Source organism: Centropristis striata, chromosome 12 (assembly GCF_030273125.1).
Source record: "Centropristis striata isolate RG_2023a ecotype Rhode Island chromosome 12, C.striata_1.0, whole genome shotgun sequence".
NCBI classification, from domain to species: domain Eukaryota; kingdom Metazoa; phylum Chordata; class Actinopteri; order Perciformes; family Serranidae; genus Centropristis; species Centropristis striata.
This window is the reverse complement of record NC_081528.1, coordinates 25,758,665-25,775,449: the sequence shown is the minus strand read 5'-3', so window position 1 is coordinate 25,775,449 and position 16,785 is coordinate 25,758,665. Positions and strand designations below refer to the sequence as shown.

At 40.8% G+C, this 16,785-nt stretch overlaps 1 protein-coding gene across 2 annotated transcripts in view; it reads right to left on the bottom strand.

The window, feature by feature from the left end:
- Nucleotides 1-16,785, bottom strand: part of nlgn3a (neuroligin 3a) — a 139,841-nt gene that overhangs the window by 103,180 nt on the left and 19,876 nt on the right. The window contains exons 2-3 of one of the 2 annotated variants that reach the window (XM_059345819.1): nt 8,561-9,271; nt 7,359-7,418 (exon numbers count right to left, since the gene is read on the bottom strand). In XM_059345819.1, coding sequence (XP_059201802.1) covers nt 7,359-7,418; nt 8,561-9,032 — 532 coding nt within the window. In that variant the 5' untranslated portion in view covers nt 9,033-9,271. The remainder of the gene's footprint in view (nt 1-7,358; nt 7,419-8,560; nt 9,272-16,785) is intronic. The other variant, XM_059345818.1, reaches the window with a different exon arrangement.

Here is a 16,785-nt window from a genome sequence, read left to right as displayed (position 1 = left end):
GCTGCTGACATGATAAAACAGTGATGTTATTGAGTGATAGTGCTTCAGACAGGCATAGATTGGATGGCAGGTGTCGACAGGGAAGCTCTGTCACTTTGAATCCTGTTGTCTGTGAGCCTGTGTGTGTCAAAAGCTGGATCTATAATAGGAGTTGCAAACATGTGACATCTGCGGTGACTCAGCAAGCAAGCATATATTTGACCTTGAATCTTTTTAAAGTGATGCCGCAGCGAAAGAGTGTGACATTAAAATAAAACTACAATGAAGTGACGAGTTTCCTTGCATAGCCGGCCTCCAGGAGTCGACATTTGCATCTCTTCAAAACAGGCGGCATCTAGAATAACAGCTTTTATTCATGTTCCTTGACAAGCAAAATAGAAACCTGTCGCATTTATCAAATGGGGTTCAAAGAAACCGCGTTTGATGGGCTTACTTGTTACATAAAGGCTATTGAAATTTAGCATTTCAGCAGGATGGGATTGCAAACAAAAGGCTAATACTCTAGTAGTTTAGCTTTAGAGTTTTACATGAAAAACCTCAAGCATGCACACATATGTACACACAAACACACACTCACACATACAGATACAGATATAGAGTGCTCTCAGACTCCAGAGACTTCTTGACTGAATCCAAAATTCACTCAATACATCGTGGAAGGGCTGAATGTTAACTGCCTTTCCTTTGCTGGAAAAAGGTTCGCTGACAATAGATGGGCCTTAGAGTTAAATATCAGAAAGGTCAGAATGTGGAAAGGGACTTAGTGAAATGTGAAATGTTGCAGCCTTGACAATTTAGAGCAGTTATATTCAGTCCCTAATCCTCAGGTGGCCATTTTTCTCTTTCAGCGTGCCCGGATCCGTCTCCTCTCCTGTCTCTCTGCCCTCCATGTCTCGCTCTTTCTCTCTGTCTGTCTCCATCTCTCTGAATCCTGCTCCCAGTGTAGAGGTTAAGGAACAGCTTGGGAGGGACACATAAGAGAGAATGATGGAGAATGCAGCTAAAAGGTTAAGGAGGCTGTAATCCTGCAGTAAAGGACAGCCAAAACTCACACTGCGCTTCAGCTGTTCCCAAAATAAAAAAAACAAATAAAGGCAGCCAAGTTGTCTTTCTGCCTGTCTACGGCTCCATAATGGAAAGAGACATTTTTAACAGAGACCACAGGCTTCTGAGCGTAGTGGCAGCCGCACACACTGGGGTCTCTTACCTCTGTTCTGGATCCCTAATGAAGCATTTATCCTCATATTAGGGACACAAAAAAAGAGACTATGCTGCACAAATATCTTTAAAAAACAATCAGGCTCACCACAATTAAGGCCAGTTAATCTTCTGCAATAGTCATTTAAGTAACTGCTGCAGCGCAGTTAAATATGCATCATTACTGATTTTAGATTAATTCAAATCCTTTGTAAGCCAGAACAATGCAGGTATGCAGCACCAAGAGACCAAGAAATGTGGCAAAACATCACCAAAAGCAGTGAAGACTGCAGGCATACATGGATGTAAATACTGCACAAATTAAAATATGAAATTCTGCTTTGCAAAGATTTCACGAGGAAGGAAATGTAGTCAAAACGTGCATTTAACCTCAAGGCTAGAAATGGGTTTTAGTGCGAAATCAGAAAGAATTAAATGTAATTTTCTGCAGTGTCTCTCAAAACTATAGCAAAAGACGGATTTTGCTGATGTTGTTGAAGTAATGTGGGATCATGGAAGAAGTTGTATTCACACCACATTGTCAACATCGCTGTAAGTTTCTCACGGTTTGGATTCCTTCAGTGTTTCTCATTAAGGAGGTTTTTACCAGGAGAGGTGTCCTCCTATCCAAAACAAATAGAGCCGGTGATTAAAAGAATTGAAAACACTGAATAAAGCAATGTCATGTTAAAAATCTGTGTGTCTCCAATAATGTCTGGCAGCAAGTGAGATGAGCTACCTCTAAAGTTTCCTTAACTTGTTTATCTGACAATTTAAGATCCAGACATCCAATTACTAAAATCCTTCATCCAGTTAAATATCTAGTTCAGAATAATTAAGGTCTGAACAGTATAAGGTAAAAATTTGGCTTAAAACTGGAAACAAATTCAATTTATTTAAGCCTCTGACAGACTATCACAGTGTGATGCCAGTACAAATGAAACAGACTATTAACTTGATTAAATTTAAGGATTTCTCCTGGTCTAAAAATTGTTGGAAACATAATGTAAGTATAGTATACAATAGTATACAGTCTAGTTCTTACAAAAATGCTGTAAAAAGGTTAGATACTAAATCTTTAAAGGTAAATCAGGGTTCAAAAAGCTAACAAAGATACCAGAAGCAACAAATAAACTGTGTTTTCCCTTTTAACAGGGCTTTAAGACTCCACAGGCTGTGTCCTCTCTTCCTTTTTAGTTTGGGGTAAACAAAGAACAGAACGGAGATATTGAGCCTTGGATTGACTGTGGAGGCTGGACAGCACAGCAGCAGGAGGCCTCTGAATAGGGACTTCCTGCTTAGGTCGCGTCTTGCATCTCAAGTCAGCGTGACTGGATCTGCCGCTGGCTGGTTACAGCCTTCACTGGCTGGGGTCACAAACTGTCCCAGATAGATCATCACAGAAGATCATGGAAGTAATTTTCCATCAAACAAAAGGGGACATCTGCTCTGTTTTCAAATCACACAAGCCAATATTTGTTCTTGTCTTCTTGGAAAGTTTTAGTGCTGTCTGCTTGGCGTACAGATTTCCTCGGCAGCATTCGGGGAGCGGCCCCTCCTTCCCCGAGGCAGAGTTGAGTCGGCCAACCAACGGGATTACCATGGTGTGTTACTGTCTGCCATGGCCCAGACGCAGTCTAACCAGGATTGGGGCTCTTTTGCAGTTTTCACAGCTTTCTAGCATCTGGAGGTCATCTGGTAAGAGGAAAAAAAATGTCCAGTGTTTCTGCTGGGGTAGTTAATCTACAGGTTTGGCAACTGATCGGGCTGTTCAGTACTGGCACCAGGCTGCGTAACACATGGCAGCATGCTGCCTGTGAGGGCTGCATAAGAATGATAGTTGAGTGGTCCAAATCAAGCCAAAATGCACAACATATTTCACTGCACTTATCTCAAATAGACCCCTGATGAGGGATGAGTTTAGGAGTCAGGATGGTTGATCTCAGAGTGTCTCTCGGAAGCTGTGTTATTCAGTTTGACCAGTGTGAAGGACTCTAAGGACATTTTTTACAAGCGGGTTAAAAGCGGTGAAAGAGACGTGCTGTAAAACCTCGTAGAAAATAATGTGCATATTGTATAAACAGGCAGACTGCTGCACAGTGAGTGCACCTTATCACCAGAAGTCTGCCTGAATGAGGATCTCATCAAAATGATGTGATTTTATAGATCTCTGTTAAAGTTTGTCAATCAATTTAACAATGTAAACCTCTTTTAAAGATAAAGATTGACCTCATCAGGGTTCGTCCTCACAAAATTGACCCATCTCGAGCCAATCTAGCACTCTGAAGCTGAATAGTGCTTAGCTGTGTCCCTGCACATCATTACCCCTCTCTTCACTCCATTCACTCTGACTCAGAGAAGAGAAAATGACTGAGTGATATAACCAAGGCTCCAATGTCTGCTGCTCTGCGCCCTGTGTGCACACTATAGGGCCACTTCAGAGAGAGCAGTGGGCTTCAGTGCTGATCTTGCACATTACAGTACCTGCTCGGACATCTTGGACACGCGGCTCTGCACTAGTCCAGCAAAAGAAGGGACAGCTTGTGTAAATTGCATTTTAGTCGGTGTAAACATCAATTTGTTTCTGCACAAAGACCAATGCTCTGTTGATTTAGCACAGCCAGAATTAGCCGCACAACAACCCCTAGCTCTGAATACCAACCAACCATAATGGAAATAGGAACATCTACTATAATTTTGTCTTGAGCCTTCCATTATTTTTTGAATGAGTCTGTCTTTGATCTTTTGTCAGGGCACTACTGTGCGGTTGAAGGGCTTTCCTCCGGTTTAATGGAGGAAAATGAGCCACATCTTTGATATCAGCACATTAAGTGGTTTCCTTGCACAATGCCCAGTAGGATGGTTATAGCACACGATCAATAGCAGACGTTCTCAATGATTCTGAATCTCTTGTAAGATCAGAATTCTACATATATATTCTTAGCAGCACGCTCTTAATCGGACTGTGTGCAAGAATTGTACAAGCTATACACTGTACAAAACATCACATACTAGAGCTGGTGATATGACAACATATACAGTCATCAAAAAAATGATTGGATCATTGTTTTCTTCAATTTATTGTTCATTAAAATGCGTGGTGCAACTAAAGGTGCATTTGTTTGGACAAATATAATGATAACAACAAAAATAGCTCATAAGAGTTTAATTTAAGAGCTGATATCTAGACATTTTCCATGGTTTTCTTGATAATAACCAAAATCATTATAAAAAACATGGAAATGTCTAGATATCAGCTCTTAAATTAAACTCTTATGAGCTATTTTTGTTGTTATCATTATATTTGTCCAAACAAATGTACCTTTAGTTGTACCAGGCATTAAAATGAACAAGAAATTGAAGAAAACAAGGGTGGTCTAATATTTTTTTCCATGACTGTATATCATCAAAACTGTATAAATATGTCTATCATACACATTCACTGACCACTTTATTAGGTACACCTATGCAACTGCTCATTAAAGCAAATACCTGGTCAGCCAATCACATGGCAGCAACTCAATGATTGGAAAGGTGATTTAAGTGACTTTCATGGTTGTTGGTGCCAGACAGGTTGGTCTGAGTATTTCACACATTTTCAAACTGCTGATCAAGTGGGATTTTCACACACAACCATCTCTAGGTTTGACAGAGAATGGTCTGGAAATGAGAAAATATCCAGTGAGCCAAAATGCCAGAGGTCAGAAGAGAATGGCCAGACTGGTTCAAAAGGATAGAAAGGCAACAGTAACTCAAATAAGTTGGGCTATAGCAGCAGCAGCAGAACACGCTGCCATTTTATTAGGTAACTTTACGTAATAAAGTGCCTGGTTAGTGTTTATTTTTCTATATAATCTCTGTTGTGTTGTTGAAAAAAAAAATAGCTGAACTGCGTGGCAGCAATATATAGTCGTCATTTAGACGGCGCTTTACATTCTAGTCTTTGCATTTAAAACAATGTTTTGAGTTTTTAAATCAATATTTTGTGGCAAATTATTGCTTTCTTTACACATTTATTGAACCTATATTTTATGAAAAATGTAATCGAATTCAGTATATTATTACCGATAACTGCAGTCGGTCCTGGATTATCAGGTTGCAAAATCTGCTGTATTAGCCATGTCCTGCATATATAGCGGGCAAGTAAGATCTGAATACAAGTGGTCACTCAAGAATCATGTGGAGATGCATTCAGATGCCAGGCGTGAACAACATACATTGAGCAGCCCACATATAATGGAATCACTCATGACACATGTTAATGTAGTTTTGAACACATACATATTTCGCACTTAATAGGCATCTGCAACAAAGGTGCTTCAGGTATGAGGGCCATTTGCTTTGCTCCCATCACAACGGCATACTGTTGCTTGGCAACAATCACACAACCATTTCATCAATCGTCAAATACCATACTTCTTTCTCAAAATGAATCTCCTCCAGAGGAAGCACATTCAAAGAGAAACAGATTTTAAAATTGGTAGTGGAGGTGTTACTGAATATGCACAGTGTGTATGACTCTACTGCATTATACAGGTCTCTACTGAAACATTGCAAAGCTTATAATTGAAAACATATACCCCTTTTATTATTATTACCAATTTATATTATTACCAACAAGTGATATGACGCTAATTAAAATATTTAATGAGGTAAATGAGCAAGTGTTAAACGGTCTCCCCTTTCACTCTGAATTTGTCAAACAAGACTTCCTTGTTGGAAACATTTAACAAAAACCAAAGTATGCTTCAGAGCTTGCTTTCTGCATTGCCTAAGAAGGATAAATTATGCTTCATTTGCACTGCTAATTCAACATAAGCCAAGATTAGTAGAAGCAGTTTAAAAAAAAACGGTGCAATTGAAATGAAGAGAGTTTCCAGCGACACTGGAAATTACAACCTATGTGTTTAAAGCAACACAGGAACTATGCAACAATCATCTCTCTGCACAATGATGTGTCACAAAACCACCATATGAAACTTATGATAAACCATTTTCTCATTACCAAACATGGGGAAGATAATTGAAAAATTCCAAGTGGAAGGGGAATATTAAAGAGATATTTCTGTGTATATTCCACAACTGGGACTAATTCAGAAGCAGAAGTGCCTGGAGGGCCAGTCTGTCTCTAACAAAATTGGTTTACCAAAGCAGAATGTATGAGTGCACAGAGTGAGGCCAATAGCTGCCTCCTGCCTCCATGGAAATCAACAGCAGAGGTCTCCCAGCTGAAACTGAATCTTTACTGTCGAGCAAGATATGCTCTGGATCATCGTCTTAAGGCTACTCTTCAGGTCCTCTACTGCCTTCAGACAGGTGGAGAGAGTTATAACTCTGTTGTTACTAACAGTGAGATTTTAGCTAATAAAATTTGGACTGTGTTTCTCTGTGGCTGCGTTTGAACATTTGCCACATGGATGGATGAAAGCTGTCATGCCAATAAAATACCCCACCACCCTCTATTTGAACAATTGTGAATCATAAATTTAAGAGAGAGGTGGCCCTCCACTTTTTAGTGTAAATTTAATCAACGGCTGAGGCTCAGACGCTTTCAGGTGTCATGTTTGACAAATACTTCCAATAAGCTGGTGTCTTCAGTGCTGTCAGAGCCGTCTGAAACAAGACTAAAGTTCTATGCATACAAATTTTAAATTTCATCTTGGAGCTTTTCAGTGCAGCACTCGTGCCTCTGATTTAATCAGCAGTTGTATTTAAATTAAAGAGTATAACACTTTAAACATGAACAAACCATACAGTCGTGTGCAAACAAAGAAATCAAATACATGTTATTCTTAGGCATCATGATCCATTGCTTGACAAAGCGTCATTATTTATTTAGGGACCTGCATTTTCACTCCTTGACACACACACACACACACACACACACACACACACACACACACACACACACACACGTAACAAAACCACTCACTCACTCACTCACTCACTCATCTCTCACACTCATGTCAAGGTTGATCTGAGTCACAAGTCCCACGTTCATCTCAATTAGCACTTTGATTTGGGAGTTGATAGGTGGTGATATTGGCGGCTTTGGAAGGATGCACCCATCACTCCTCTCTCTTTCACTCTTTCAATTCCTCTCTTTCGTTCCGTGTTGGCTTTCTTTTTTCTCTTTTTTCTTTTTTTTTCTTTTTACATACCTCCTTTTCTACACATTTTCTTGTTGGGTTTCCTGGCACATTCCTTGGATATTCTTTTGACTGTAAAATGAATGGAAAAACTACAAAATAACAGAGAGCTCTGGAAGAAGATCGCACGTGACATGCAACAACTCAGACTGAGTCAGACCCCCCCGCCCTCTCTTCACCCTCTTCCCCTCCTCCTTCTCCTCCTCCTCCTCCTCCTCCTCCTCCACCTCCTCCTCCTCCTCCTCCTCCCACCCTCCCAGTCATCATCAACAACAAGAACAACAGAGGACCTGTTGAGAAAGTAACTGGGGTGTTGCTGCAGAAATATTCCAAAATGGTGGAATGAATTTGCTGCATCCTGGGACACAGGAAGCCCATATTCACATGCACTTCTATTTAAGACCCATTACAGCCACACAGCAGACGGAGAGGCTACTTTTCTAAAGTTTTGCAGTTCACATTGTAATCTGATAAGTGAAAGTGTTATTTGACATTGCCCATTTGATTCTCAGAGCACTTAACATTTCAAGCCCATTTTTTTTTCCTGTGTGGATCTCCTTCAAGTGGTGACATAATGGGCAACATTTAAAAGAGTCAACATCTAGAAATCTTGGGAGAACTTGGGAGACTTTTAGTCACAGTGGAGGCCAATCTATTTTGCACAAAATCTGCTCTTACTTTTAGCTTTGTGCAAGGGCAAAGTGGTTAAGTCAAGGAGAGTAAAGGGTCTTACATAGGTCAGGCTGATGCCACAGGCCTCTCGTGTACCAGACAGAATATTTCACCAACCCTACAGTAGTAGATCATTCACTTATGAGGCAGGCTACTAATCACTAATGGCTAATATCCCCAGAACAGTCAAGACAGTGAGGGTAGGAAGGTGCACCAAGTATTTCCAATCTGCTCCTTGTATGATTAGATTTTTTTTCTTTTTTTATTCAGTCATATTAATAAGTCATTTAGTCATCAAAAGAGGAACCTCTAACAGTGGCATGGAAGGGGAGAGTTGATGAAAAGACTAAATGAAAGATCAAGTCAAGATGGCAGGTTGAGATGATGGACACAGACACAGCATGCGCCAGACAACAGGTCATGCTCCGCGCAAAATACAGAGGTGACACAAAATTTAAGAGGAATAAAGACAGAGCAAGAAGGAGGCAGAGACAGAAGAGAAGTAAGAGAGGTTTGGTTTCCTTTTTACTCGACGCACTCACCATCCTCAGTTGGAACATAGATGTTTAGATAAAGACAATCCTCGTGTTGATCCTGTATGTATGTGGTAACTATATCCAGGTTGAAGGTGAACCATATAGGCATCATGATCTCTGGCACAGCGTTGTGAATATTTTGGGGGCAGACGGGAGCAAAGTGAGTGGCGTTCTTGATCCCTGACCAGGAGGAAGGAGGCTCAGGGGGCATGAAGCGTTTCTCTCCCACCGGGGAGGCGGCGTATGGAACCCCCAAATACTGATCCACCGGCCCCAGAATCTCACTAGGCAGGGGCACCCTCACCCCTCGGAGTTTCCCGTACTGCGTGTTCACAGTGGGGTGGTAGTTCTGACCTCTCACGGCCGCAAAGCACCAACAAAAACTCAACACCCACAAGGACACGCTGAATTTGGTGCAACTGTGGGCACCGTGCCAGTTCTGCGAGGGGAGACGACTTCTCCTTGGAGAGAACCACATGGTCCTTGTGAGCGAGTGCAACTGCAAGTGACCAACATACAAGCCGGGGAAACCCCCCTCAGCGAAAAACTTCCCACTCAGCCCTGCAGTCCAGCCACCTGAGGGACAGTCATCGGCTGCGATACTGGAGCCCGCCGGCTTACAGACGAGGAGAAACGGTCACAGTTAACGCAGCTCCTCTCCACAGCGAGGTCCTTATTCACTGTCCTCACTCCGCTCGTCAGATCTTCTATCCCGTGCTGCAAAAGAAGAGGACAGGAAAATTAATGATATTTCCCAGACAGCCCACCAGTTTGCTCCCATTTTTAGTCAGTCATTTTTATCGACTTGTAGAGTCCTTTTCTGGTATGACATAAAACAGCTCACATAAACATGACAGAGCTCTCGGGGCTATCATCAATCCACATAATCAAGAACCTGCCTAATAATGCTAATAGGACAAGAGAAATGAGAAAGGCATCAACTGTCAGCAGGTAATTATTCTCCACTTCAATGGCCGACGTTTACATTCACAGTTAAAGGATAAGTCTGTCTTAAAACAAATGTCAGGTAACCAGTTGAACACTGTAACAGTTTTTGCTTGGTATAATCACTCCTCCAGTTCATATTGACTATTAAAAGATGCTTCTATGCTCCAATGGAAGTGATGGGGGACAAATTCCACAGTCCTTGGGCTGTGAAAATATATTTAAAAGTTTATCTGAAGCCAATATTAGGCTTCTGCAGTCTGTAACTTAGGACGACACCCACTTGATTGGATTAATTCAGCCTTTTTATTTTCACATTCAACAGACAGTGTTTCCCTGTTGAGCTGCAGTGGAAGGATAGTGGCAAAAGAGAGGTTTTTGGAAGATACCCCACTTGATTTGACCTATTTAGACTGCAGAGGGCTCATATTACCATGAGATAAACTTTTGAATGTATATTTGCAGAGAAAGAGGACTGTGGATTTTGTCTCCCATAACCAGAATGAACAGGAGGAATTACTGCTGACAGATATGGCTTTAAAAAAATACCTTATATATATATATATATATATATATATATATATATATATAAGGGTTTTTTAAATTTAAGTTTAATTTAAGATTGATTGACTGATATCTAGCCATTTTCCATGGTTGTCTTGGAAAAAAATGGCTAGATATCGGCTATTAAATTAAATTCTTATGAGCTATTTTTGTTGTCATCATTTGTCCAAACAAATGTACCTTCAGTTGTACCAGGCATTAAAATGAACAAGAAATATAAGAAAAAGGTGGTCTAATTATGTTTTCCACGACTGTATATCGTGATATTTTCATATTTTCTCTAAAATACCATAACTGTTTGCTATCATTTTAAATTGAAAATGTCTCACTAACGCTCAGACGGCTTTATTGTAGTATTGGAATATATTATTTTTTATAAGTTTGACAAATACAAAATAACATCATTGAAAATGTATTACAATTGCAGGTGATATTTTTTTCTGAATAATCATACTTTTTCCCGATTATGTAAGATACGTATTTCTTTTATTTATTTATATTGAAGGACTGACTTTTTGAATGAATGTGAAATTTCACCACATGGTCGCTTTTAGTTTCTGCCATATCACACATGAAAGGATATTCAGATATATTGGATATATTTAAATTGACTGAGAGGAATGAGTGAAAACCTGTTTTTGGTATATCTGGACACCTTCCTACCACTTTAAGAAAAAAATGTGAATCTATCCCTTAAGGAGAAGCCATCTAGAGCAAAAGCACCACCAAAACCCAATACAAGCACATAATAACATGATAAAAATTTCATGCTCAGCTTAATGTCATGCAGCATTTTCTCCACATCTCCCTTTGGTATAGATACGAACATGGTCGGATTTAAATCCCATCTCCCTTGTTTGCTCTTACAACAGAGATGTGTTTGTGGGATGAACAAGAGAGGCTGGAGGAGGATGTAGCTACAGGTAGCACAGGTATCTCCAGTGACAGCAGCTGTAAATGCTAATCAACAGTCCCACAGTGAACCAGTGGTGCCAGGGACAACACCTTCCCACACTGCCTGATCAATTTTCAATTTCTGTGGCTTAGGGTCCCCCTCAGCCTTGCGCGCCTACTGCAGTATTCGCTCTAATAACAATAGGGAAGAAAAGCCAGCATTTAGAGGAGGATATTGCATTCCAAAATGACTGTGTAAATGATTTATAATGTATCAGCAGCCGTTGGAGGGCCACTAACCACTGAGAGAAAGCAATCCTGACATTCCTGGAGGTGCAGTTATTGCTAGGCAGCTTTCCCATTTGCTGCAGATGTGGATCAACGGCAAGCCTGCCTGTGAAAGTTGTACATGCAAAGCCTTCACATGCAGTACATTTTGCAAATACTGCAGATGAGACCACTTTTACTGCGACTTGTGCAAATGAAAATGAGTGTGGTGGACAATTCTGCTCAGAGACTCCTGCACGCCGAGCACCTGCTAAGTGATAATACATGAAAAGCCATCCATATCCAATCTAGGGACTAAAAGGCATGCATTGCTGGGGGCCAAGGGCTGGCAAAGGCTTGGAAATGCAGAAAAGTCACACTGACAAAGTCCCTTCCCTGCTGACTTGGATCCCTGCAGCGGGAGCTGAGAACCTAGCAGACGTTACTGCCATATCCCAGAGTTCAAACACTATATGAACTATACTGTAAAAAGTGTTTCATTCCTGTTTAGGTTTTATACAGGACAAGTATACAGCATCGACCGGCCACATACAGCAGCATTTATAGCCTCAGCTAGAGTGAAACACTTGAACCAAGATGGACCTTTTTAAGAATACACCACTTAACAAGAAAAAAATCACAAATACAACCATATATATTTATATATATAAACCATACAGTTTACAAGCTACACCTAGCTGAAACGAATTCTGTTTAATACGACAGCATTGCAATAAATCCCACCTATATATGATGTTATACAATTCAGCTTTTGTTGAAACTGTTGATTATACTTTATGTTCCTTTTACAGGCTTGTTGTGCCGATAAATAATATTGCTTTATACTGAGAGGTTTTGTCCATCCCAGTTGTATAGATAAAATGTTATTTTCAGTGACTAAATATTCCAATAACTTTTCAGAATAATGCTATACAATTCAACAGAACCACAAACTGACATAAAAATAGAATTACTTTTTTCCCCAAATATAATGTTTAGTGGCCTACAGTTGATGATCTTCTATAGCTTAGTTTTGCATCAAACTGTTCAGTTAAAAGGGGACATTTTATGTAAATGTTTAGGTCCAACCTTGTACTAAAGCATGTTTATATGCAGTGTTCAAAAAACTTTTATTTATGTGTCTGTTGTATTGACCCTCTGAAACACTGTTTTAGTGCCTGTCTCTTTAAACGCCCCCTCAGAATCTTATGCATACGTCTCTGCAATGTCATTGCAGCTGGGGAATGACTTCAACAGCACTGTAGTGGCACGTTCTATCTATTGTATATATATATATATATATATATATACATAGTATATATATATATATACATATATAGTATATATATAGTATAACCCTGATTACTAAAAAGTTGAGACACTGTGAAAAATGTGTTAAAAAAGTCAATAATGAAGTTTTTGAATACTGGCTGTGGGCTGTGGATTATGTGTTTTGCTATTTTCTCAGTATTCTTATAACACCTCACTTTTTACAACATCAGTACAAGAAATGAAGAACCCCCTTAAATCATATCATTGATAAAAAGTTAAGGGCCAAGAGGAGTTATATATGGCTCACAAGGTGCCTTTCAGCAAGAAACATCCAATAGCAAGCTCAAAATTCTGTTAAGTAGACAGCTAATTGGGGTGGAAGCTAAAGTTTAGAGTGATGAGAAAACTGAAAACACAAATTAATTCACTTTGTCGGATTGTGGTTCAACTTAGCAACAATGACTCATGTTCCATGTTTTGTTCTCAATGGTTACAACGAAGAATTTGGACTTGGACTGCTCTGATTTTTGTCCATGGAAACAGCACCCGAGAATGTTGGGTATTTTAATATTTTGACTTTGCTACGGACAAAACATGATTTCTTAGAAACAGTGTTGATACACTGATGGCCATGACATACACCAAGGGCAGGGCTCTGTAACCTTTACTAACAAAAGAGCCATTGTTGCCAAGAAAAATTGTCAGAATTCAAGCTGCAATGCCTTCTAAGTCTAAATAAGCCTACCAGCATTACTAACAGGTCTTAAAGAGCATTCATTAATATGATTTTGTCAGAATGCAGTGAGGACCCAAGTGCAAATGAGAGGCTGACCACCAAAGAAATATCTCAGGAGATTTGAAATCGAAAGCAAGCCTAACTAGAGAAACTCAAAACTAGACTTGAAGTTGGCAAAATTTAGAGGTTAAGGTGCTGAACCATAGACTCCCTTAAGCTATGATGCACATTTTAGTTGACTAAAGTGTTCAAACTTTATTTTAATGTCACAAATAAGCTACAGATTTTTACAACAGAAAAATACAAATTGCATTGGGCCTACACCAATGATAAATGAGAACAAAAATGTAAAGAAATAAACATTCCATTTTTATATAATGTATAACATTTTGTATTTGTATACTGCAGATGGCCTGAAGGGCTCCGGAGCCACAGGTTGCCTACCCCTGACCTAGTGGATGATATTATTCAGGATAGTCCTGTGTTTCTGTGTTCAGTAACATTGAGGCTATAGACAAAAGAAAATAACTGAAATGGGAAGAACACAGGATGGGGGAAGACACTGGAACCACTAAATTCAAAACAACAACACAGAACTAGAGACCACCTTGTGATGGGATCACATCAGCTGCAATGACAAATCAGGCCAGGGGCATAAATTGGGAGTATTAACGTCCCCTTCCCCACTTCCGGCCACCTTCCTCGGACCACAACCATCTTTGAACTCCAGACATCAGACATCCGGCAAAGGACTGAAAAAACCCACTTGTGTGGTAGTTCCCTCAGGGTGTCTCCAGGACCACATTTCACCATGATGACACACACACACAACACCCACAAGGTGAAAAAAGCCTCCCTCTTCAAAAACAGATTCAACTTGAATTTAAATTGACCACCTTCATGATGCATTATGAGAGTTACACATACTGAGTCCGTGAACAGAGAAAGATGTCTACACAAAGGAAGTTTTCAGAAAGGCACCTCATTATTCCCCACAGATGCACGATTTTCAATTCCAGGTCCTACTGAGGCCATTTACGTTTGGATCTGCACACACAGCAGCAGAATACGTGTGATAACACTAATTCTTGTCGAGATAAAATACATCAGGTCAAACTTTTTAATCAGGACATAGCAAGGACATAGGACAGTGTGATGGAGTGTGTGTGTTTAGAGGACACACGGCACAGAGGACTTCATCAGTCTCCCCTCCAACAGCATCTCAGAGGTCCTCTCTGCTTTGATCTCTCTACCTGCTGAAGCACTGCCAAGGGAGGAACAGAGAGAGAGAGAGAGATTGCATGAGTTCTCCCTCATCATCCCAGAAATATTGATCGTCTCATCACCGTGGCCTTGCAGCCCATAATAAATACAACTGGGGTGATGGAGGCGGGGGGAGGAGAGGTGGAGAAGGAGGAGGAGGAGGAGGAGGAGGAGGAGGAGGGGGGTGCTGCACTGAGTCTAAGGGAGGTTATTAGTCCTTAATGCAAGACGGCACTCCACCAAGTACAAGCCGTTAAACACCATCCTCCCCAATTCTCCGGTCCCCGATTAATAGGACATGTTAAATTCTGCCAGTCCAATCCCTATTCATCAATATTCAAAAGCAACCCAGCGGTACAACACGTGAGTTGTCCCCATGCAGAGCCCATATTTAGGAGAAAATACATAGACTTTATTCCTCTTTATTTTGGTCAGAGCCCACAGCCGTGTTCGCTCACTGTGGAGGACCCTTTGTTCTCCTACAGCGGAGAGATCTCTGCATCGCAATAAAAGTCTGAGCACAGAGCCAAATGTACTCCTACGCCCTGACATCCCTTAGAGAGAGGCTGAATGGACTCCGTTAAAAAAGGAACCAATAAGAGTTCTGAGTAGATGGAGTTTCTGACTCTCCCCACTCTGTTATTATAGTAGCTAGACTGCAACAAAGGCATTCACAAAGCTGCATTAGTCCTCTGGAACATCTAACTTCGAATGAAGTGAGCCGTCCTGACCTGGGAGAGTGTAATCACTGATTACAAATGCTTCTGGTGCTGTTACATTATAACAAAGGCTGCAAGTGCCATTATAGAAACGATAAGAGACAGGCAACAAGACAGGAAGCAGGAGACAGAAACCCTGTGTACCTGGGCCGTTACCTCAGCTGAACTCATTAAAATGTGAAAGGCAACAGCAGAAAACTTAATTTAGTATCTTCACCTTCCATTTGTGCTCCAGAAAGACACCGATCTACATCAGTGTGGAGGCTCCATTTTGAGACAAGCTCTGCTTATGATAGGATTGCTCTCTGGCCTCTGCATGTCAATAATATATCCGTAAATTGTCTGTTTACACATGTTTATTTCAAATGGGCAAACATGGATTTCAACACAGCAAAATCAATAATGAATGTACACACATACTGTACGTCTGCGCTGCCAGGCACGCTCTGTATATAAGCTCTGGGGCTTGACGAACAACAGCCCGCCATATTAAATCAAGGAGATTGGCATGTTTCAGAAACAACATTCAAAAAATGTCAAAACCAAACCGCAGCTTCACAAGGCTCCTGCTGGGAACCAGTGGCACTATAGCAGTGAGGGATGAGGGCCCACTCTTCCTTTCCTCTGCTTTTTGCGTCAGACACAGAGCCTGTGCAGTCATTATTACTTAGGAGATTTGGCATTAAATCAAGGACAAAGACGCAGCACATTCTGACTGCTAATCACCGCGGTGATGCTGACATATTTCTAAAGAAGCAGAAAAAAGGAGATGGTAGGGAATGACGGCGCCGCTGCTGTGGCCGCCTGCTAAGCCGTGTGTCTCCACCCCCTTCTCCTGGCTGCTGGATAAATGCCGCTGTGAGTATCATTACCAGCCAAACGGCCAAGGAAACCTGGAGAGGTGAGCTTGGCAGGCCAAATAAAGACAGATTCCAGGTGAGTACATGTTGAGATGAATTCTGTGGCTGCACAGCAAATAAATAATGGCCATTCTGTTAACTGCTGACGGTGCTTGAAACAACTGTTTGCTCTTCGTGACTAAAATGATAGGGACAGATTTGATCTAGAAGTCCTAAAGCTGCAAGTGGAGGCAGTGGGCCCATCCTTACATCTATATTACCTCTTTTTCTCTTGACTGGGTGTTCATGCCTCTGAGTGTCAGATACGGTTTACGCAGTAATAGGATATGTGAAACAATATGTGGGGGTATAGGGATATTAATCAAAGCAAACTGACTAAATTAGATGGAAAAGGACTGGGGAGCTTACATTTTTTAAAAATTGATAAATAAAGAAATTTCCCCAACAGTTCATCATCCTAACTTCTATTGATCCACTGCAGAGTCCCACTAGACACTCCTACTGAAAAAACTCAAAGTAGCTAATCACTCAAGTTGCCCACAGGGATTCTTTGAGAAACCGCAGGGGCTAGTATTGGGTCCATCTCTAATCTAGCCATATGTAAACACATTAAGGCTTTACACATGGCATACTCATTATCCAGCCTCCCACTGATGCCATTTGCAGGGTGGGATCCGTTCTCTTTGACAAAGTGTTTAGATACAATTTCTA